Source organism: Astatotilapia calliptera, chromosome 3 (assembly GCF_964374335.1).
Source record: "Astatotilapia calliptera chromosome 3, fAstCal68.1, whole genome shotgun sequence".
NCBI lineage: Eukaryota > Metazoa > Chordata > Actinopteri > Cichliformes > Cichlidae > Astatotilapia > Astatotilapia calliptera.
Window position 1 is genome coordinate 10,856,739 of NC_137424.1, and position 25,184 is coordinate 10,881,922.

The following is a 25,184-nucleotide window of genomic DNA, read 5'->3' on the forward strand; positions in this document are numbered from 1 at the left end:
TTATAAACACAGACTGAATGTATATGAAGACAAAACAGAGTGAGGTCATAATCTGATGAATCTGCTCTTCACATCTGTGCTTCAGCTCCTCTTACTGTGTTTGACATGACACAACGATTGAGTCTCTCTCAGACCTGCAGACTTTTAATGAGCATCTTTGTTTGGCTTTAATCTGCAGATGAAGGAGGAAGATGGTGTCACATTTAGGCTTCCATAATGTCCACAGTCTGTCACTGAGATCTGATCCAGAGTCAGAGTGAAGACACACATTTGGACTGTTTCCTGTTTTGACTCCAGAACATTTTGAATGAGTTCAGCTCAGTGAAGAGTTCCAGCTGGAAAGATGATCTCTGTTTGCTACCTGCTGTCAGGTACGACTGTTCACGTCCACACGCAGGAAAAACCTGCTGACTGTTACCAAACGGAGCAGAAATCTCATCACTGGACAATAATGATGAATGAACTCAGAGCTGCTGATATCAGATCTGATTTCAGGGGAACTAAACACAGAAATGATTGGCTCATTTTAGCTTTCTGAGCCATTATCTGCTGGTGTGTCGCTAGTTGGCAGAAAATGATTTGTATTCCTGTTCAGGGCTTCAGTGTTTATGAGTCCAGATCCAGGTGACAGCAAGTCAAAATGATGTTACCTGTCTGTGTCCAGCAGCAGCCTGTATTCACTTTGAATATTGTTATAACCTGACATGGATCAGTTTGTCTTTGATTGGTTTGTAAATGTCACTGTTTCCATTGGACCTGAGTGACGTACAAAGACAGAGAGGGAGAGAAAGGAGAGAGAGGATGGAGACAGCAAAGAGAGAGCAAACACAAACAGGTGAGAGTGGACAGGTGACCAAGGTCAGCAACCAATCAGAGAGCTTCTGTTTGACCCACAGTCACTGATGATGACTGCACATAACCAAGCAGTGTGTTACTCTGATATCAAATATGGATCCTGCTCTTATAATCACTGATCATCAGATGATATTATTGTGTTATTTTGTAGCTGAATACGATGTTTGTGTGATTATCAGTGAAAGAAGCAGTGAGGAGGATGGAGAGAGAGAGAGGACAGAGGGTGAAGTTAGAAACACTAAAAGGATTTTTCATGGATTTCATGGATGATTTGAGTGATTTCCAGCAGGACACTTAAACATGTCAGTGGACGTCCTAAAGAACATATTCACTGATATGAAACGTGTCATTGAACAGGATTAATATCAGTGGAAACATGGTGGAAACAGCTGTGACTGCATGGATGTGACACACTTCAAATCTGTTCTCCACTCTTGGATTTGGGATCCATGGAGCTGCTGCTGAGTCTGTACAATAAAGGAATGGTGTGGAAGGTTGCAGCGTACGGACACAAACACTTTGTGGTTACAATCTGATTTTATTTTCAACATTAAACTACTAACCTACTGTTAGATTCTAATATTATTTTATGCCATGCTATACCCCTAATTAAAGATTGTGAATTATTATGTAGTTTTAGTTTGCATTATTCTCCTGAATTAGAAGAAGCTGATAACTATTGCATTAGTTAAACTGATGTGCATTATATTAAACTGTTGATTTATTGTGAATGAATGATATTGTTTTATGATGCATTATACTGCTGAGTTATAAGAAATACTGTTTGCAGAAAGTCATTGCTTTATTTGTCTGATTAGAAGACAACAGAACATACTGGAGTTTTCTGCCCCATTTCAGCAGGAGCAGATAAACGGGGAGCCAAGGTCGTAGCTTAGGTGCTGTGTGGGAGAAAGCATGTGAATGTTTAGGTTTTATGATAACGTGGAGACACCAGAGGCTATAAAAGTTTGAGCAATGCTCCACCATTTTGAGATTTTGAGGCTGTCTGCATCAGTGTCCATCTCCCACGTGTGTGATCATTAAAACCATCGTTTGACTCAACCCGACCGGACCAGTGTTGTTATTGTGGTTTTTCTCTTGTCTCCATCCCCAATATTTTTGAACCTTAACATTTTGGGGGCTCGTCCTGTGGTATTGGGGTGGAATTTAAAAGTTTGGACGGTCCGAGGTTGTCGAACGGACAGGCATGAGCCAGTGGTCTGATGTGAGTGGGCATAAGCCGGCTTATCTAAAGGTAAGGCACTACCTGTTGAATTATTTCCAAAGTGTGCCAAATTGGATATGACTAAATTAAAGTCTACTCACTGAAATTACTGGTAGAGGGTCTGTTTTGATTTTGATGAGAATCACCGTGTGTTATGCAGTTAAAGTCGGCTAAGAGTCTGTAATGAAGTTGAAGAAGTATGAAATGCTGGGTTAGAGTCCCAAGGAAATGAGATAAAGGCTCAAGTAGTTTGGTGGGGAATTGGTCATGTTGTTGGTTAAAGTCCAAAATGGGTTTAAGTGTGGTCCTGTGTGATTATAAGTGAGGGTAGGCTCCATTGACCTCTAGGTGGCACTTGCCTTAGTCAGACTCTTGTTTTAGGGTGTTGACTGTTGTTTCAAATTGTTATAAATTATTATAGAACGGCAGTTAGAGTCCGCTAAGAAGCACATAGCCCGGAGGTTACGCTCCCTCCTGGCCGTGGACGCGCGGTCTTGACCTGTCGGCGAACAGGGTTAGTTCAGTTTGGCTTATCTGTGGGGTACAGGGCATCCTGAAATAAGCTAGGAGTTAGATTCTCCTCACCGTTTGGAACGGTGTGATGTGCTTTTTTGGATACTGTTAAATTGAGTTAGGGATTTTAGAAATTAGGTCAGAAACTGTTCCAGAAGTAACAGATACTGTTTGATTGATTACAAAAAAGTTACCTTTCTTCGGTTGGACCCGTTATGGTTAAATTTATCGAAATTGTGTAGGCACTCTTTAGAAATTAGGTCAGAAACTGTTCCAGAAGTAACAGATACTGTTTGATTGATTACAAAAAAGTTACCTTTCTTCGGTTGGACCCGTTATGGTTAAATTTGTCGAAATTTGTTAGGCGCTGAATCTGTCAGGCCTGTCAGTGATTGTAAATATAAGACGTCTTTGTAATATAAAATAATAGAGTTTTGTCTGAGCTTTGTGTGACCCTGTGTGTGACGACAGCGCACTGCAGCGCTGCAAGCTATTTTTAGACTGTGTGTGAACATGCAAATGTTCGGTGACGCGCACAGAGGACTTTGCTTCCTGTTTAGCGTGTTTTTGAGTTTTATAATTATGATTTGCAAATAATGATACATGCCTGTAATTAAAACGCTGATTTTGCTGATTATAATATTACAAATAAGGTTTTGAATGACTAGGGTGTGAATGGTGTTGGGTTTTAAAACTGAAACTCAGAGAGGAGTGTGTTGGGAGACTGGCATGTAGTCTGCAGTGCAAAGGTGGGCGTCTTGCCTGCTGGTCTATTTAACAGTGATGAAAATGATATTAAATAAATCTCTCAGTGTGTTGATACAGGTGGCTACGGGCCTGGACCAACTGCCCCCACAAGCACAGCGGCCGAAGCAAATTATAGTAATGGAAACCAAACTCAGCAAGGATCAGCAGCTGTAAAAAGACAGCAGCTAGCAGAGAATTAAAGGAGAAATTAAGAGAAGTTTTAACACATAAAATTGGGGCCAACAGACTTGTGCAGGTTGGGAAGGCGTCCGGAGCATCACAACAAAAAGGTGAAACAAAAACACACAAGCAGAGAAATGTGAGAGAGAGGCACGGGTTAGAGAAATGCCTCGTTTGAGGAAAAACGTTAAATTAGCCCATTTACAAACGCACATACACGCAATGAAGAAACAGCTTACACCCATGAACACGTGAAGATTTTCCAGCAAGTAAAGCAGTGAAACTTAACATATACCCGCCGTTAAATAATAAAGTTTATCCACTACTAACAAATAAACCCTCTGGGTTGCAGGACAACAACTTAACATCAAAAAAAAAAAAAAGACACGACAAATTTAGTGGTTAATAAAAGTCAAATTGTGACATGTTTTCTGCTGATTGATTAATACAAGTGATTACTAAATGAAAGAAAATTCCAATTTTTTGTGCTTTTAAACATGATCTTAAGAATTTTAACATGTACCTGTGTTGTCCTGTCAGCTTGGCGGGTCATGAGTGGATTATATGGAGAGAAAAAACAAAAAAAGGGGGAGAGAAGGCTGACACAGGGCCTGGTCCCGTTGTTTCTCCCCTCTCTGAATAATGCAGCCAAAATAACATCATTTTCCTGTTCGTTTGTTTTTGTTTTGTGTTTGTTTTGTTTTTTCTCTTTATGCTTGATTACAGGCTGCTTTGTCGGCCCGGGAAGCCGAGGCGGACCCTGGACTCCTGCTCTCCCCCCTACCATCGTTGCTCTCTCCTTTAACATCTTTGATGTGACCCTGACCAAATGCTACAGCAGCTGGACCCACAACAACAGCTTGAAAATGTCAACAGTGCTGCAAGAAAACGATCTCATGCAGCAGAGACGGAGAGTGTTTAATCCAAGGCCCGTTTCACTACACGGGGAGATTTCCGTCAGCGTCTCTTCTTTCTGAGAAGACTGAGAAAGGCCCGGCTCCCACCACCGATTCTGACCACCTTCTATAGAGGAACTATCGAGAGCATACTGAGCAGCTGTATCACTGTCTGGTTCGGGAACAGCACCATGCCGGACAGACAAGCTCTACAGAGGGTTGTGAAATCAGCTGAGCGCACCATCCGCTCCGAGCGCACCATCCGCTCCAAGCACCCTGACCTGCACTCAATCTACAGCAGGCGGTGCTGGACCAAGGCCAGGAAGATCGTGAAGGACCTCAGCCATTCCAACAACAGACTGTTCTCTCTGTTGCTGTGTACGTGACAAATAAACATCTGGATTTGGAAAACGAGGCACTCGCAAAGCCACCAGCGTTGTGCCTGATCGGACACACCCCTCTCACACACTCTTTACATTTTTGCCATATGGAAGAAGACAGCTTCAGCTGACAGAGCTGTGACGAGACGCCCATTAAGCCCAGATGAAAAGAGAGGCCGAGCAAAACCATGCTGACCTTAACCATTCTGCATTAAAACTGTGCAGGACAGTGACGGACCAACAATGACCATCGGGCAGCAAAAAGGGCGTGCCAGAAACAGGAGGAGTAACTGAGGTCAGGAGGCACCTCAGAATGGACAAAACACCAGGAGAAAATGAGCTGAAGGCACAGGTGTCGGGGCTCGGCCAGGAGCTGACCTCTGAAAAGAGCCGAACAGCAAAGCCGCAAAAGGCCGTGGAGCAAAGCAAGGAAAACATCGATGGACTTCAATCTGAAGTGGACGGAAAAGATTGTGAGGTTTCTCCCCCTCAGTAAGAGCTCAAGGCATCAGAGCAGATAACTGAGCATGGCTCAGGAGGAGCTGGCTGATTATCGAACCCATCAGGCTTGGAGTCCCAGACACACGACTTGAAATCAGGCTCAGGACCTCAGCAAGAAGATGAGAATAAAGCAGAACGAGCAGCAGTGACAGCAGCTGAACTTTGACCTGAACAAAATCTTGACTTGGCTGGGAGAAACAGAGGAAGAGCTGGAGCAGCAGCGTAGACTGGAGCTTGACACTGACATCCAGACGATTGAGCTGCGTATCAAAACCCTGAAGGAGCTACAGAAGCAAAAGGGTCAAGCTAAGGAGGAGTGGAATAAGGAGAAGATGCAGGATACTGGAGAAAAAGACCTGCCTCAATTGGGGCCAGAACCAGTATGGACAGAACTTTGAGCAGCAGCACCAACGGATGCAAACGGACTGAAAAGTAGGAGGGCAGGACCCCAGGGCACGCTTCAGGCCGTGGTTTACCCAGAACACCAGAACAGGAAAGTGATGAACACAAACACCCACACAAACACACCCATCCACATGCACTGACTCAGAATGAAGAGAAACACACATATGAACATATACACTCGTTGATTGAGTGAGAAATGACACACACACGTGCAAAAGGAAAAAAAAAAAAAAAAAAACGAAATGCTGATTCAATTCACTGAGAAGTGATCCACACACACACACATCTACAAGCTTGTGCAATAAAGAGTGATACACACACGCTGATGCAATGAAGAATGCTTTACTAACAAATGCTGCACACGAACATCCAAATATGGAGTCGGTTACAACAATAAGAACTCATTGATTGTTTATTGGTTAAATGCATTTCATGCCACACAGAGGGCATCTGTGTAGATTTAGGGGACAAGGTCTAAAATAGTTTGGTTGTGAAAACAATGTCTGTGCGTGATGTCTGTTTATGGCTTAAGGCCTCCACTGAATTGTGTACTGTGCTTCACACAGCCTGATAAGGAGCAGTGGTACAGAGTGAAAATGATGAGTGAATGATGTGAGTTTTATTTCGGAGAGAATATGAAAAGGTTGTGTTGATTTGACTCAGTTGTTTAAGTTTCTGCCAAAGCAAAACATTTGTGTGCAACCAGTGTCTACTATTGAATTAAGTTGATCCAACATGTTTTTGTCAGTGAAAAAAAAAAAAGGAGTTATGGTGCCTGTATGCCTACAAAATATAGTGTGTGAAGTCTGGGTTGATTTTAGGGTTTTGTTTGACACTAGGTTGATTCTATCAGTGAGGTTTGGATTGTTCTCTTTCTCTAAGAGAGAGAAAGATGGTTTGAACTTTGGACATGTTTCCAATGGGCCCCAGTATCTGTTATTATATGAGTGTTTCATTGTTTACGTTTGTTTTTTCTTTTGTTACAGTGCACTGAGATAAGAACATCTGAGAGGTGTGATCCACCGGTGGTGATATTTTGGTATTTTGTGAGTTCCTGATTTAACAAATCAGCTCTTTAATCCAGGCCTAAGAGATTGAACTTTAAAGCGCTATAAAATATTCTTACTGAAAACAGTCGCAAAGTATTTTTTCTCCATGATTATAATGGGCTTGGGAGAAAATTCACTTATATGGGACACTGATCCTGAAGCCTAAAAGGATTGCAGCGAGTCAATCCAGTCCAAAGAAGGAAAAACAAACAAGGAACTGTTTCCTTTAAAATGATGACGTCATCTTGCTGGTGAGGGAGCCTCGAATAGGTTGCGCGTGAGACTCTATTATCAGCAATATCTGGTATGAATGTGTGTGGATGTGCATGTGTCTGGACTGCGATGGACTGACGACTAAAAGTTTAACTGACTTGATACTGAGACAAAAAACGGTGCCGACTTTAGGATTATTGAACGTCCACAGACAATTCACCCAGCCTGTAAAAGAAGGGTGGATGTTTTGTCTTGCTTTGTTTTGTTTGCAAGAACAGAAGGAGGTCAGAGACTAAAGAGCTGTAGCTTCACAGCAGTGTGAACTGCAGACTTAACCCTTTGGTTGCTAATTTTGAGTTACTGATGTTTGCATTAAGAAAATTGTGTTTTAGTAGCTGTGTTGTAATTAATGTATCATATTATATGGTTGGGAATGTTAAATGCTAAAGTGAAGAAAAGGTTTGATTCCACTCACGACTGAACATGTTATTATTAACCATAGTGGGTCACTGTAAAAAGTCAATAAATTTTTTTAGAGGTAAAAACAAACAAACAAACAACCCTCCACCGAGGTCTATGAATAACAGGGGAATGATAGACAGCCACACTCAAAATGGAGATATGTAATGATAAACACTGGTCCCCGTCTTTTGGGCGCTTTCTTGAAGTAGTCAACAATTTAAAAGTAAGATAAAATAACAGGGGCATGTGCTGAGGGGTGGTGCTGCACAAGAACAAGAGTAAAATAAAGAAAATATTGTTTTTAGTTTGGAGAAGTGCAAATTAAAATGTACCATTACACTCAGAGGATCAATATGAAGTTTAATATATGTTAATTTTGAATGAAGTACATGACTGGTGACTGTTCTGTCCTGAGCTTTTGTTTTTACAGCACCCGCTTGATCACACCAACAGTTTCTCGACACCGAAGAGGGGTACTTGCAAAAAATAGAGAATGGGGAGGAATATCATCAAAACTGGAAAAAGGTAATCCCCAAAGGGGGTGATAACGCCATAACTTTCACTTATGGTCAAATTCTCAAAATTTGACCCTGAACTTAAAAAGTCTTCAAACATTTAGAGACAGAGTGGAGGTTTAGATCAACACATGTCACAAACCACATAAGGCTGGAGCATTTGAATAAAAAAAAAAAAGTGAATTGATACACAGCAAAAATGTTGATCATATTAAGTATGTTTATTCAAGGGTGTAGAGAAGATTATTATTATTAAAGACAACAAATGAAATAACGAAAACTAGAAGTGGAAAAAATTTGCGTTAACGGTAATAAAATCAAAACAAAAAGGAAGACTAACTAAAACTGTAATGAATGTTCACAAAATTAACTTAAATTAACTGGATTTATAGCAAAATCTGTTTAGTTGCATCAATAAGTATTTTCATTTTTTCTTTTTCTTTTTTCTTTTTTTGTTTTTAAGATAAATCAAGAGTGTTGGGACGGTAAAATAAACACATTGCAAAAACAAAATTGTGTTTAACTAATTTTATTTAAATTTTATAACATGTGCACTACAGTGCACAAGGGGAGTTCATTGATCACGAATGTGAAACTAACAACATTCAAGAGCTATTTAAGAAGATTACATGTTCCACTGAAATTTTTGTAAGCAGGATATTAAAACTTATTTATATAACAATATCATAAAACTGTAGATCAGGGATCAAATTAGAAGTCACTGACACTTCACTAGCTGTAAGCCATTGGTTCAGGAACAAGTGATTGCACTGGGCTTTCTATTTCACAAAAGTCAATTTATTTATGATATCTGAGGAAGTACTGTGATTTTTTATTTTTATTTGGAGATACAAAGGAACATTTGGCACTTCCCACATCTCACATATGTTTTGCTGTTGCACCCAACCATTCTACAACTGAAATGCCTTGGACTGTTAACTATTTCAGGCAAGTGGAGTGAACCATATTTTGCTACACTCTCATCGGATGGGGGCTTCCTTTTATTGATCTTTGGAGAGAACTCTTCATTACTGGTACTATTGAGGTCTTGTTCACATGTTTGCCCCAGGGTTCTCAGCCAAGAGGAGCTTAAACTCCAGATACTGTGAGTTCTTTTCACACATTGAGATCACTGATAACTTTTAGCAACGACGTGATCTTGTAGAAACAATTAGGTGTTATGGATTCAGCTATAACTGCGACTCTTATTTTTTACTTTACTGGAAAAGATTTCTGCATTTTACCCATATTTTCTTTTTAACTCAAAATCAAAAAATTCCAGATTCTCCTACATGTTGCTTTTGCACCAAATAGGAGGACAGATTTTAGGTGGCCCTGTGTTTTCCTCTATTGCATCTGCCACTGCATCTCGATAATCTTTGTGTGGCTCTTAGTGGGTTCTCACCCTCCCCTACCTGGCTCACATGACTCTTATCTTTTGAAAAATCTATGTTTGAATCTCCCTCAATAATTCTGCTATGAATTCTCTCTGCCTTTGTCAAAAGTTGTGTATTAGGAAAAAGTGAAATAAATATAAGTACAAAGTCCCAATGTGTAGAGCACACATTAATAAATTAGTCATGTTCTCTGTGAAACAAAATAAGCCTAATTCTCAAAGACCCCTCAAATTATTTACTAGATGTTTATTTTTTGAATAAAATAAAAATCTGAGTTTAACAAAACATTTTAAATGTAAATATCAAGCTTACCTTCCTTTCTTCTATAAAATGTGCTTGTGGGCACGCCAGCCATTTTGAAAAGGTGGGAAAAACAATTGGCAAGGCCACACCCCCACACATGTGATATAATTTTAAAGGTACTGTTGTCCTCTCTAAGAAACATCAGGACTTAGAGGAGTGGCAAGTAGAGTATGAGAGCTACAAGCAAAAACTAAATGTGTACTACAGTGTGCAAAAATGAAATACTGGGTCATCAGGGGGTTAGGAGGGACATCTATAAGACTAAAAATCCCACAAACCTTAAAGTGCATTTGAAAAGCTCACACAAGAAGGTTAACCTAGCTTACCTAGAAGACCTCATCAGGGGGAGTACTCTCTCCCTCCTTGAAGAGCTCCCCCACTCAACCCGCATCCCCCGAAAACAGCTAACCCCAGATAAGGCAGCGTGATGTATCCCGAGATAACAGGACTGGGACATCTAAATAAAGGTGTGAAACAATCGCCTTCAAAAGGTTATCAATTCACTTCAACCAAAATTAGGAACACTCGGTGCGGCAAGAGTTAACAGTTATTAGTCTCAACACCCAAGGATAACCAGAAGAGCATGATTGATATGATGGAACTGAGATTTTGTTACACTTAATTTTTGCAAAACACAACTAAAACTGAACTGAAACTAAGGAGTTTCAGAAAATAAAAACTAGACTAAACTAGCAAAGAATTGGTAAAAACTAATTACAACTGGTAGAAATTGAAAATCTGGAATTGAAACTAAATAAAAAAATAACAACTAATGAAAATGGCGAAACGTTTAAAACCCTGGTGCAGAGATTGGCCAAATCTGACCAGGAAATGTATGAGATGGATTGTCAGGACAGTCAGTGTTAAAGCCACTTTCAGTCCATACGAGGATGGCATTGGACATCTTCGGGGCGGAAAAGGGTTGGTGTGACCAAGGTGTGGTTTGGCTTGTCGTATGTATATTTGAGATCATGTGGCTCTGGATGGACCAGTTACCAGGGCATGGAAGGAGGACAGACTCATTGACTGAGGAGAAGGAATTTCCTGGGATTGGAGATCCTCTGGGTGAGTGGTTGATTAAAAGCATGCATAAAATAGAAGTTATCTGTTGTTATTGATTGGTAATAGATTGATAATTGGCCACATTTACAGCTGTATTGACTTGTTGTGGACGTAGTCGACTTCAGGTTTAAACACTCTAACTAACAGGTTGAAAATAGTGACATTAAAGGAAGAGTATGCAGCGCCACCCTGTCAGACGCCAGTGATGGTGGAGCTCACTGATGAATCAGGTGAGCTGGATTCATGGCTGATTCAAAACTAAGATCCCCCCGCTGTGGTCAGTAAGGGGAGAACAGGGGGAAATAAAATTAAGAATGAAAGAGGCATTTATAAACGTTTATGTGTCGAGTGAAACGGGATAAAAGGGGGTGTTTTACTGTTATTTTTAATATCAGCATTATTATTGTATGAGAATCATGCAACAAGCATTGCATCGATGATCATTTATTGAAGCTTGTTTGTTATAACCTCTGATGAATCTTCTATTTACAGGTGTTAGGATAATGATATAATTTTTCATTGCAGGTGTAACCATGATCATTTTCATACATATTGCAACTTGTTGCTCATTGTAGAGTTGTGCTCAAGTTAATAAGGGTTAAAAGCTACAGTCAGCGCGAATGTCTGACTGATCTATTGAGGGAAAAGGCTTCGAGCATAGAAGGCCGCACGCGCTTACAAAACACTGATATCATGTTATTCTTTGTGATCTTTTCTTCAATTATGTCTTTAAATTTAGTTTAAGTAGTGGTAGTTAATTAAACGACCTTTATTAAAATATTAAATACCTGAGTCAGAACATTACACGCGGATCACCTTAAGAGTCTGGGAAACTTTGTAGCTGCCTAACTTTTTTGAATGTTCTAGCTCCGTTGATTTGACACATTGGAATGTGTCAAAAAAGGGGGAGAGGGGAAGTTGAGCTTTAACATAAAACAAGGATTATTTGAACATTTTATAACTTCATTTGTGTCTTTAATACCTTAGGTATGGTAAAGCTTAAGCTAATAGCGGTCCGAGAAGACGGACCTTTTAGAGAATCAGTGAGAAGCATAGATCATGACGTCCATGTTTAAGCATTAATCATTGAAATGAACTGAATAGCGTTTAGAAGATTTGTTAATTTCTTGGTCTTTTGTTAAAAAGAGTGGTTTCAATAATTTTCAGACACACCTTGCAAATGTGCTTATAATGAGTTGGCACTCGGTCTTTTGAAGGTCAGAAGCTTCGTTTGGCGTGACTGTCCGGACTGATAAAGTGTAGGAAATGCCTTGAGTGCAGAGGGCTAAATGCAAACACGCTTACACACACATAGGATATGATTAGAATAAGTCCCTGGGACATTCTGAATGTTTTAAACCAATTCTGAATCACTAGAAGGTCAGTAGATAACAACATTAGATTATTAGGGTTAGGAAGAGAGGTGTTTTGGTTTTCTGTCTCTTACAGGGAAGGGAACAGACACCAGACGAGGTCACAGATATGCGAGGATCCTCCGTAGCAGAGATAGACACAGTGACTGCCGAGACATCAACTGGGTCCAAGGGTCATGGCATTTGGGCTCCAGCTAGTCACCACAAAAGGATGGATCCCATAAACACAGCAATAACCATGAAGGGGTTGGCGGAAATCCGGGAACACCAGACCAACGAAGTTCGAGAGGCTTTTGGGCAAAAAGGGGAACACCTTCCTGTTCCTTTTTCTGGAGGATACACAGATCGTTGTTCGAAATCGGGGCAGAATAATCCCCTGATCTGTGCCACGACTGAAGGGTTGTCTAACCCCTAAGGTTGAAGAATGAAGAGCAGAGGATCACCCAACTGGACGACACTGGTAGCTGCAGCAATAAAATAAAGGCTAAAAGCTGTGGGAGACCTGGGGAGTGTCATCTGTACCCGCTATTGTTGGAATAATAGTTTTTCTTGCATCTGAACTGCGCAAACACAGAGGTCATCCCACATATGGTTCGCCCATCAGGGGGACAAAGAACCTCAGGAGTGAGAAGAGATGAACCCGGCCACACTGAATTGAAGGGTGTTGGTGAGGTCATTATTCTAATGACCTCATCAGGGGGAATTGTTAGATTCTAATATTATTTTATGCCATGCTATACCCCTAATTAAAGATTGTGAATTATTATGTAGTTTTAGTTTGCATTATTCTCCTGAATTAGAAGAAGCTGATAACTATTGCATTAGTTAAACTGATGTGCATTATATTAAACTGTTGATTTATTGTGAATGAATGATATTGTTTTATGATGCATTATACTGCTGAGTTATAAGAAATACTGTTTGCAGAAAGTCATTGCTTTATTTGTCTGATTAGAAGAGAACAGAACATACTGGAGTTTTCTGCCCCATCTCAGCAGGAGCAGATAAACGGGGAGCCAAGGTCGTAGCTTAGGTGCTGTGTGGGAGAAAGCATGTGAATGTTTAGGTTTTATGATAAGGTGGAGACACCAGAGGCTATAAAAGTTTGAGCAATGCTCCACCAGTTTGAGATTTTGAGGCTGTCTGCATCAGTGTCCATCTCCCACGCGTGTGATCATTAAAACCATCGTTTGACTCAACCCGACCGGACCAGTGTTGTTATTGTGGTTTTTCTCTTGTCTCCATCCCCAATATTTTTGAACCTTAACACTACACTGATCAATGATGTTAATGATCACATCTGGACTCACCCAGCCTTTCTGCAGGTCCTCACAGCTGGAATCAGTCTCTGTCGTCCCCGCTCTGATGTTTTGTACTTCTGCAGGTCAAACTCATCCAGAACCTCCTCTGACATCTGCAGCATGAAGGCCAGAGCTGAGCACTGGATCTCAGAGAGTTCCTTCTCTGATCTGTTCTCTGACTTCAGGAAGTCTTGGATCTCCTGATGTACTGAGAGGTCGTTCATCTCCATCAGACAGTGGAAGATGTTGATGCTTCTGTCAGGAGAGATTCCATAACTGTTCATCTCCTTCAGGTTGTTGATGACTCTCTGGATGGTTCCTGGACTGATCTCTGTCTGACCCAGCAGACCTACTAAGAGTCTCTGGTTGGACTCCAGACAGAGGCCATGAAGGAAGCGAACAAACAGGTCCAGGTGGCCATTTTTACTCTGGAGGGATTTATACATGGCTCTGCTCAGGAAATCATCCAGAGAGGACTCGTATTTTTTTCCCAAGAAGTTCTTCAGCACCTTTGTCTTCCTGCTGGTGTGACAGTGGAACATGTAGACTGCAGCCAGAAACTCCTGAATGCTCAGATGAACAAAGCAGTAGACTGGTTTCTGGAAGATCACACACTCTCTTTTGAAGATCTCTGTACAAACTCCTGAGTACACCGAGGCCTCTGTCACATCCAGACCACACTGCTCCAGGTCTTCTTGGTAGAACATGATGTTTCCTTTCTCCAGATGTTCAAACGCCAGCCTCCCCAGCTTCAGAAGAACTTCCCTGTCAGCCTCCGTCAGCTCCTGTGGACTCGTCTCACGTCCCTCATGGTACTTGTTCTTCTTCCTCTTTGTCTGAACCAGCAGGAAGTGTGAGTACATGTCAGTCAGGGTCTTGGGCAGCTCTCCTCTCTGCTCTGTAGTCAACATGTGCTCCAGAACTGTAGCAGTGATCCAGCAGAAGACTGGGATACTACACATGATGTGGAGGCTCCTGGATGACTTCATGTGGGAGATGATTCTGCTGGACAGCTCTTCATCACTGAATCTCCTCCTGAAGTACTCCTCCTTCTGGGCGTCAGTGAAGCCTCGTACTTCTGTTAGCCTGTCAACACATGTAGGAGGGATCTGATTGGCTGCTGCGGGTCGGGAAGTTATCCAGACGAGAGCCGAGGGAAGCAGATTCCCCTGGATGAGGTTTGTCAGCAGCTGGCTGACTGATGACTTCTGTGTGACATCAGACAGCAGCTTCCTGTTGGTGAAATCCAATGAAAGTCTGCTTTCATCCAGGCCGTCAAAGATGAACAAAAGCTGAGAGACAGCCAGCTTCTCTGCTGTGACCTTCTGTAATGTTGGATGGAAAACATGGAGCAGCTCCAGAAGACTGTACTGCTCATCTCTGATCAGGTTCAGCTCCCTGAATGAAAGCAGAACCACCACACTGACATGTTGGTTCTCCAAGCCCTCTGCCCAGTCCAGAGTGAACTTCTGCACTGAGAAGGTTTTTCCAACACCAGCCACGCCGTTGGTCAGAACCACTCTGATGGGTCTCTGTTGGTCAGGTAAGGCTTTAAAGATGTCCTGGCACCTGATTGGAGCGTCATGGAGGGTGTCCATCTTGGAAGCTGTCTCCAGCTGCCTCACCTCATGTTGGGTATGAACCTCTTCACTCTGTCCCTCTGTGATGTAGAGCTCAGTGTAGATCCTGTTGAGGAGGGTTCCACTTCCTGTTTCATCACTTCCTTCAGTCACACGTTCACATCTCCTCCTCAGACTGACCTTATGTTCATCTAAAACCTCCTGCAGACCAACATCTGCTGAAAGAAAGAAAAACAATGAGACTAAAGAGAAAGAAAAGTCTTCAATGTCTGAACAACACAAGAAGTCCAGTTTTCAGAAATGAGTCCATCAGCAGACAGATGTTCAGTCTTACTTTGTACACAGCTGCTCTGACTGGCTGTCTGCAGTCCAGCTCTGCTTCTGGATCTTTCTCCACACTGTGCAGAAGCTCTGATGGTGACACAGAAAAGTCAAAGTGGAGATACTTCTGTCCACCTTTGATTAGACTCATTATAAAAAGGAAAACAAAGTTTGAACACAGTCATGTTTCCAGTTCACTGACTTACATTTATTCCATGGACACTCACTCTAACCTGAACCACAGCTACAACCCAACATTGTTGAGGCCTCATCTCCTCCTTTCCTGACTGTAGAGGTTAAATATGCAACAACCAACAAATAAAAGAATTTGGTTCATTTCAAAGAAATTCACACGGTGACCAAGTAAAGTAACCGTAGTAAAGGAGACAACATCCCGTTGATGGTGGGATTATTTGAAAGATTTGCTTTAGTCACGTCACCAAATGCAGTTGAACCACCCGTGGATCCATGTTTGACCATTCTACCACTCTGAGCTCTGCTTTTGAATCATTTTATTATTATCATCATTCATTTATTCATTCTTTGGAGGGGGGCTATTTCCTAATGCCGCCCTAATAAGCTGATGTTCAAGGGGAAATATAACAGAAACTCTTTCAGTGTTATTCATTAATAAATTAACAGATAAACTGTGAAGAAGAAAAAAACTGAGATTTAAAGGAGAGAGTGAGAAACTTGATCATCCATCCTCATAATACATGTTTATCAGTATCTGCTGTGACCATACTGCAGTAATAACTACAAGTCTACATTTCTGTGACTGTTGATCAATCACAGCAGGAATCTGAGCTCATCTCTGCACACAGAGCAGCTTCAGCTCTGGGATAAACTGCTCGCTTCACGTCCTTCTCAGCTCACAGACACTCATCCTGATATTTTCCTTTAACATTTGATGGTATAATTCATCTGAGTTTACACGTTATCTGCATAAATACAGAAAAACAGACCCAAACACCAGAAACCATCAGTTTCACCATGTAGAATATATTGTTGTTTCCTTGCTTTTAATTCAGAGAAAAACTCTGATTTGGATTTTCTCTGTTCTCTTTGCCACAGCCCATCCCAGCAGCAGCTGAAGCAGCTGACTGTCACAACACTGAATAACACTTTAGGAGGAATTTCAGAGGTCAGTAAAGCTCCAGTTTCAACATCAGTTAATTAATCGTAGTTCATCATAAATGTGAACCTGGCTGGCACACATGTTAATGTTAGCCATTTAAATATTAGCAGTTAGCTGAGGCCACAAGAAGAAGAGGCCCTAGAAGAACAATGGATGATAAGATTAGATTTTCAAGACTAGGCAGAGACGTGTTTTCCTTTACTGTCTCTTACAGAGGAGGGAGCAGATACCAGACGAGGTCACGGAGGTACGGGGAGGATTCGCAGCAGACAGCAAGACTGCCACGTCCATGCGAGAGAGCGATGGCTACGATAATCTCTGTTTTTGTCTCCCTATATAATGTTGTACAGCCCATGTGAGGGTTAACACAAACATCAGTCCTTCTACTTCAGTATGTTTGCACTTTGTTTACGTCTAAATTAACTTTACTGTTAACGAGTTTTCATGTTTCTGTAATCCACCAGTGTGCTCATGCTTTTTTAATTGAAAACATATTTTTAATGATAAAATATAATTATGTTTGTTATTTGTGGATTTTAAATGTCCTTGACAGAGACAGATGATGATCATTATCCTGCACTGTGGTCTCAGGTTTGGTCGAGCTAGCACAAAGAATGGCTATGTTGAACTTCCTCCTGGGATCTACACTAAGAAGTGAGTCCAACATTAGCAGGGTCTCTTTCCTTTATCTGGATTCACTTTAGCATTCACAGTCACGTGAAGCTTGTTATTAACTCGATAAGTCAACCCAGGGTTTCAGCTGAGCGTTCACATGAAACACATGGTGTTGACAGCATCTGATCAATCATATTCATGGAGAGGTGTATCAGCAACAGAGCAGCTGAGTTTGCAGAAGGAAGTCAAACTAAACCACAGGAACAATATGAGGAGATTACACACATAATAAAATACTAGCAGTAACACAGCTGCTGCAGACAAATCAGTCGTGTGATCGTGTGTGAGAGGAGAAGGACTGTAAAGGAGTTTGGTGTTAAAAGCTCTGTATGAATGTGGGAGACTTTGAAGGGCTTTAAAAAGGCCAATATAAAATAAAAGGCAGCAAAATTGCTGAGTGTGAAAGTCACCAGACTTATCAGACCTCTGTGATTAAGACCTGTAAGAGCACCTGTTTGTACTTGTTGGCATTATATCAAACACACACGTATATTAAGCCTTTGTTTGAACTCTGGTTGAATTTGTTACTTTCAGATTGTGAAACATCACAGAGGCTGCAGCTGCAGATCTTTTATTCACCTGGAAATTTACTTTAAATGTTAGATGGAAAATGTATTGCTCAGTTTAACCAAAGTAAGAACAAGAATCCATAAACCTTCATAAAGACAAACATCTCCCAGAACATTGAGCTGCTGAGGTGTCACTGAAGGGAAAAACTATTTGTCCTCCTCCATCCAGCAACACCTGAAACACCTGAGTGGAAGCTCCTCCCTACACTGTGTTTGAAGCAAAGCACAAAGGAGACACCTGCTGGAGCAGCTGGAGTCCTACAGACACTCAGCCTCTTCACTACACAAACACCTCCTACAACATCCACTCTTTCCACTCTGACTGCTGTGTTTGTGGAAACACTCCAACACACACCGCTTCACATACCAACATAGAAATGTGTGTGAAAAAGAGCTGAGCTGATATTAAACATGAGGATTTATTCAAAAATACAGAGTCAGGAACAACATCTAGACACACATTACCTCTCAGCAGCAGAAGAACATCCTTTAAAGTCTATATCAATTTCCTTCGACACGTTGCTCTTTAAGGAAACACAGCTGGGTTCAGGTCCAGGAGATTCTGGCCTCTTATTGATCCTAAAAGAAAAACAATAAATGTAACAGCTTCATGAGACAGGAAGGAAAAACTGGAAACATTAAATTAAAGACATGATGAACAATCTCATAAAAATAATGTACTTACTCTTTGTCACATAACAGTCTTTTGTTAAAGTTTTCACCAATTTCCTTCGAGTCGTTGCTCTTTAAGGAAACACAGCTGGGTTCAGGTCCAGGCTCTGGATTAGTTTCAGGGTTATGTCCAGCTGAGCCTGGTACGCCCCACAGCTCTGGGCTTTAAAACAACACACACAGAGGTATGAGTGTGAATAATGATGGAGCAGTGATGTGAGTGCTGAGCTGTGACATGGAGAAGAGTCATGGACAGTTAGAGATGGTCATCTCACCTCTGAGCTTTGGTCTGGCTCTCATGTTCCCCACACAGAGTGCTTTTAGAGGGAGGGACTCCCTCCTCTCTGTCCTCACACTGATCCATGCTGCTGAAAACGTCCAGATGAACAGAATCAACTTTTTGGGGATTTACTGGATGATTGAGCATCAAGACACTTTTTAATATTTTACTAATTTCTGAAGCTTTTTACCAACTTTGTTCAAATTGGTCTGCTGTCATTTTATTGTTGACAAAAAGAGATTTTGAGTTTGAGTGTTGACGTTTCCATGTGGGACTGTTGCTGCAACACCAGGGGCCCGTTCTTCGTACGTCGCTTACTACATCCAAGATCAAATGACACATCCAAGACCAAACCATCGCGCTAACCGTGAGCTCGCTAATCCGGTTCCCCAAACACACCTGCTGTTGACGATTAGTATAGCTGGACGCAGTAATGTGACATCACTGGGTGTCATAAAAGGGGCTACGCATCGATAGTAGAAACATTGATCGGCAACCCTCTGATTGGTCGGCGAAAATGTCGAAGGAGAGCGCTCGGTATTTTTCGGCAGCAGAGCAAGAACTCTTGATTGAGGGATTTCAGGAGTTTCAGAGTTTAATTAAAACGCAAGGGAACACTGCAAAGGCTGCAAAAGCAAGGAGAGAGGGCTGGCAGAAAGTTGCTGACAAATTAAACTCGTAAGTAATTTAATAATAACAATAATAATAATGGATTGGATTTATATAGCGCTTTTCAAGGCACCCAAAGCGCATGACAATACCACTATTCAGTCACTTTATTATTTATTTATAGATTTATCATATTACACTATATTATCCAATATTATATTACATTATATTATATTGTTATATTATATCCCCTTTCACATTAGAGCCACAACAGGACCCACTAGAACATGGGCACAAGTAAAAGTGAAATATAAGAATATTCTACAGAATGGTAATATTTATCACTTATATTGCTTTTCGTCTCTTGGAAAGAGACCCTGAAATAATCTGTTAGTTTGTTCATAACAGCAACCAAGAAAAGGGCAGAGCAAAAAAAGACAGGTGGTGGTCCTGCACCCCCTCGTCAACAAGTTGGTTAAGTAAATAATACCCTCACGGGAAAATCGATATCTCTCAATGAGCACACTGTCGCGCTGAGCTAAAGGATCCTGTCTATCCCGCAACATACGCTGAATTCTGAGGACTCTCCTTATCAATCTTGCACCTTCCTCAATGGGTGGCTCGCGTATACGGACAGGACATGGCTGTGACAGACTTCCCAAATCCACCTTCGCTTTTATAGCCGTGGTCTCTCATCTTGATTACACGAAGTAATTTGCAATTACTACTCTGAAATATGAATTACATCTGTAATAATCACATACATGTAATAGAATGTTAATAGTACATTTCCCTTTTTTAGGAAATGACCTGTATGTATCTGTGTGACATCAATAAAAGGATCAAGTGCTGCATTATCTTTAGTTACATTGATGTTATTTATTTATGGTGAAACAGTGGTGGAATATCGCTGTTGCTTTCGTATAAATGAAGCGGACATACCTGCGTGGCCGCGATCTAATCCTGTTTACATAAAGTAAACCTGCTCCCGAGCAGGTTTACGCTTACGGCTCTGTTGCTATGACAGCAAGTCCCGGATGAGCTTCGGGGAACCGAATGATCCAAGATCACGCGAAATCGTCAACAATCTAATCCAGCTAACTTACTTAGCGAGGTACGAAGAACGGGCCCCTGGGCCCTATTTCAGGAAGCCGGTTTAGAAAACTCAGAGTGAAAAACATTAAACGTAAAACATAAACATTGGATTACAGAAACATGAAAACTCGTTAACAGTAGGGCTGCCACAAACGATTATTTTGATATTCGACTAGTCACCGAATATTTTTGCGATTAGTCGACTAATCAGGGCCCTATTTCAGGAAGCCGGTTTAGAAAACTCAGAGTTAAAAATGATACTCAGGGTTGAGTAACCCCGAACTGTCCAACTCGGAATATTCGGTTTCAGAAAGGCTGATAACAAGTAGTTCAATCAACGCGGAGTTGCTTTAACCCCAAGTTAAAGCCCTGATTATTGGAGCACAGATTAAGCGAGTCACCATGGAGACGGAGGGAAAGAAGGCGCGGTCAATGTATTTTACAGCGCTTGACGCCGAAATTCTGATGGCAGCATATGCCGATAACATGCAAATTTTGCAGAAAAAAAGTAACACAGCCCCAGCTGCAAAAAAAAGGGAGCATGCATGGCAAAACATAGCCGACAGAGTCAATGCGTGAGTGTTAATTTAAACATTGATCTAGGGATTTCCACCCATTTAACACGTTATTTTATTATATTTTATTTTTTATTTTATACATTTTATTTTGTGACGTGATGTGAGCACAGGTGCAACCCAACAGGCCCCAAACGTTCCTGGCAGCAAGTAAAAATGAAATATAAAAATATAGTCCAAACAGGTAAGGTGTAATTGTATTATGAGCCATAGTGCTTGGTCTGTTTGTCCCATGTAAATCAATTGCAGTTAGAGGCTACATTAACTTTCTTTCTGTAAGCACTTATTGAAATTATCTGAGCACATTACAAGTACATATTTGCTTACTCTGTATGCTCAAATGTGGCCCGTTATAGCCAACAGAAAAAAAGCAGAGGCCCGAAAAACAGGTGGGGGTCCTCCACCACCACCACTCACAGAGGCTGGCCACTTGGCTTCCACATTTGTGATAATGTTGGCAGCATCACATATGATCTTCACAGTGCAGAGAACACAAATTAGCATCCATTACTATAATGAAATAATTTGTTAGTTTGAAATGCTACAGGGAACTATGTACCTGTACATTAATGCTGTGGAAAGACTTCCTGTTCACATAGTCTCCTTCATTTACTGAAGGAGCAATGATTGGAATGTGAGTGCCATCTGTACAGCCAATCACGCCTGGGAACCGTGAAAATAAATGTAAAATTTAAGTAGTAGTTCAAGTATCACCACATCATGAATTAAGTTTTGTTTATCCTGATACCTGCAATTTTGTGGAATCCCTCTTTGATAAATCTTGTGGGTCTGTGACCGGGGAACACCACAGACGAGTGCAGGAGACGTTTCAGTGCAACTGTAACATTCCTGACTGCCCGACAGACGGTAGCCTTGGAAACGTGCTCAGCGTCACCAATATTATACAGAAAGCTCCCGTTTGCAAAAAACCGAAGTGCAATACAAATAATATGTACAGAACTGAGAGGATGTCCGCGATGTGTCTTATGAGCAATATTAGGCCTGAGGATGTTATTCAAATAAATTATAGATTGTGCTGAAAAACGGTAACGTTCACACAGAAAATCATCAGGAAATGATAAAATGTCCAAACGCGCTCTAATCACTCTCTCCCAGCGGAGAGCTCTGCGGAGAATTTGGGCTTCAACATCTACTGGCTCTTCAAGGAAGGGGCACCCCATGTCTGACACTTCCTACAGTCAGGTTTCCGACACAGAGGCGGAGAACGTCAGGGTTAGTTGAAGTAAACCTGCTAAGGGGCAGGTTAGCTTCACGGAGTGTGTCGTCATAGTGACTCACTCAGAATTAATCTGAACTCACTTTGTGAAACCGAAAACCCAGAGTTTTCGTTAACTCAGGGTATACTTACTCAGAGTTTGCACTAAACCGGCTTCCTGAAACAGGGCCCGGGCAGAGCTCTTTGAGCTTCTCGTGCATGAGGGAGAGAACTGGACAAAACTCATACTGGAGACATACAAACACAGATGTGTTTGTATGTGTGGGGGTCAAGATGTGACCCCATAAAACACTTCCCTAAACCTGCAGTCCAGCTATTGTTGGGATTTAAATATATATTCTTAATTCTTATTTTCTCATTATATTTTTTTTATTTATTTTAATATGAGATGCCTTCAGAAACTGAGCTCAGAGGAGACAAGACTAGGTTAAGGCATAAAACAATAAAAGAAGGTATGACCTCTCTCATGATCCCAAGTTGTGTGTGCATGCCAGAGCACTCTGGAAGGCACACAGAGTCTTTACAGACTACTAAGGATCAAACCTCTATCATCACGATTATAAAACTCTAAGCATATATGAGTAAATATTTCTAAGCATAAATGACAATCAACAATATTAACCTTACAATTGGCATCAGGGATTTACTTTTAGGCAATAGGGCAGTTTTACTTGCTGCTCGGCAAAAACATATTTATGTTACAGTTTTTTTCAGCTAAGAAGAGCTTAAAGACTCTCAGCTTTTATACTCAAGCCCCTGTAAATAGTTGGACAAAAAAATAATTTTCTCAGAAGTGTTCATGTTCATGTTCCTTTATTCACAGATTATTTCACAGATAGAGACTGAATAACATTTGTAACCCGGCACTTTGCAAAAACCAATGACTTTCAATAAGTATTGTATTATTTTAAAAGTCGGAATATAGTATAAATACTATGCCTAACCAGAAACTTGTGACTTTTATTAAAAAAAATATTTTTAAAAAAATTGATCGTTTAAATGCATTTATCTTTAAATAGTTTTTGTCATTAACCAAAATGCAGTGAGTTTATTTTCGAAATGTAAAACCTGTCAAACCCGTTTATGGTGTGAACAAAGCGGACATTTTATGACGCAGTATTTTAAAGCAGAGTCAGACATCAGAATCTAGAAACTATCAACTACATGTAGGTAAAAGACTAACTTGTGACTTTTTTTTAGCTTGTGCTGTTTCCATGAATACAAAGACAAATTGTTAAAGGAGGAAACAAAGCAAACTTACAGTTTCTTCACACACCAACAAGCTCCGCTCCACACCTGGACACTAAACACGGACACACAGGTGAGCTTCTTCCGGGAAGGAGGCGGGACTCCACCTGAAGCTCAAAGGTGGGAGGGGCTCAGCTCTGTGTGTGCTGATGTGTTAACTTTAAAAATATGCCGTCTGACTGCTCAGACTGAGTCAGAGTAAAGTTCACATGCTGACGTGTGGAGACATGAAACCTTGTTGTAGTTGCAGGTGTGAACACACTGATCCCAGATCAGCTCTGCTGTATTTGTAACATGAACATTTCTGCTGCAAAGCTTCAAATGTTCAGCATGTTTCTCTGTTTCCAGTCTATAGATCCAGTCACACTTTCTACCTTCACCTGTGCAGTAAAGACTGAGAGCAGAGCTGAAACCAAGCGTCCAATCAGTGAGCAGCATCAACACCTGAGCTTCATTCAAACTCTGTTATTGAAGATGTTGTTGGTACAAAGTTCATCTGCTGCTCACATGAATCCTGTGATGAAAGCTTTATTTCACTGAAGGTTTCTTCAAAGCTCATTTCAACCTGTTGAAGTCATGAATGAAAGTGCAGACTGAGAGTGGATCACATGATGTTTGAGGTGTGTCATGTGACATGTTCAGTATTGTCACACATGTCTAGATTGTCCCTGATATCATAACTGCTCAAACACTGATGATTATATTTGAAGAATTATTACTGATGGCAGCAAAGTTTGAATTGAGCTCTCTGTCTGTGCGGATTTGTCGCCCTCTGGAGGTCAAAACACAAACTGCATGATATCACTGGTTACAGTGACATCATGCAGATATATATACATATATATACATATATATATATATATACACACATATACATATATCACTGACTTTCAGCTTGTTGTGTTTGTGGATATATGACTGACTTTAATTATTAAACATTCGCACATAAATAAGTGACGTCATATTCAGTACTTTTGACAGTTCACTCTTCGGCTGCTCCATCTTTTTAGGGAAATTCCATGTACATAAATGTCAATTTCAAAACTCAATCCCATCATTTAATTTGTTTTTGATTGAAATTGAATATTACTTAAACTCTCTTAAATTAACTTCCAATAAAAAAGGTTTATCATTGATTTAAATTCATTCAGAAATGTTTAACGAATGAGCTGTCACAATTTTCAAGTACAAAGTTGTTATGAAGTCTGTCACATTCCCCCCCTTTTTTTTCTTTTTTTCTCCTTTATTTATTTATCCTTCTTATTTCATTGCACTGTATATTGTTACTCTTATTTGCCTTGTATGTCTACTGTACAAACTGAACTGGAATGACTGACTGTTCACTTTATAATTTCAATAAAGTTTGGGGGGAAAAAAAGAAAATCTCTTCGGCCGCTCCCTTCTGCCGTATTTTGCGGCAAAATTATCCACACCCACCGCTGGGCTATGAATTGTGGGATATATGGGACCACGAAGCGTGCGCCGGACCACGCTTGATATTTGGGGAAATCGACGGCGCATTTGGAGTATGCATTTGAAGTACACTTCGAATTGGGACAGCCGTCGTCGCGTGGCGGTGACGTAACCGCACTTAAAATGCGTACTTCAAGCATGCAGACCCTGAATTGGGACAGAGCCATCAAGCCATCCTGTCACACTGAGCATGTGCAAACACAGCAGCCAACATCCTGTTGCACTGAGCATGTGCAAACACAGCAACCAACATCCTGTCATACTGAGCATGTGCAAACACAGCAGCCAACATCCTGTCACACTGAGCATGTGCAAACACCGCTCTCAGCTTCCAT

The 25,184-nt window shown here is 41.0% G+C and overlaps 1 protein-coding gene and 1 long non-coding RNA gene across 9 annotated transcripts in view; one reads left to right on the forward strand and one right to left on the reverse strand.

Moving 5' to 3' along the window:
* LOC113018066 (NACHT, LRR and PYD domains-containing protein 12-like) overlaps positions 1-18,858 on the reverse strand; it is a 267,984-nt gene extending 249,126 nt beyond the window's left edge. The window contains exons 1-5 of one of the 7 annotated variants that reach the window (XM_080298056.1): positions 18,608-18,858; positions 18,346-18,495; positions 18,126-18,239; positions 15,292-15,368; positions 13,387-15,175 (exon numbers count right to left, since the gene is read on the reverse strand). In XM_080298056.1, the coding sequence (XP_080154182.1) occupies positions 13,387-15,175; positions 15,292-15,368; positions 18,126-18,239; positions 18,346-18,495; positions 18,608-18,759 (2,282 nt within the window). In that variant the 5' untranslated portion in view covers positions 18,760-18,858. The remainder of the gene's footprint in view (positions 1-13,386; positions 15,176-15,291; positions 15,369-18,125; positions 18,240-18,345; positions 18,496-18,607) is intronic. The other 6 variants (XM_080298055.1, XM_080298051.1, XM_080298049.1 and 3 more) reach the window with 6 other exon arrangements.
* On the forward strand, positions 21-16,802 carry LOC145425196 (uncharacterized). 2 transcript variants are annotated; one of them, XR_013905858.1, is made up of 3 exons: positions 21-835; positions 16,353-16,422; positions 16,631-16,802. It is a non-coding gene; the product is annotated as an uncharacterized LOC145425196 (long non-coding RNA). The 2 variants fall into 2 exon arrangements; XR_013905859.1 differs by having other exon boundaries at positions 21-371.
* Positions 18,859-25,184: the final 6,326 nt, after the last annotated feature.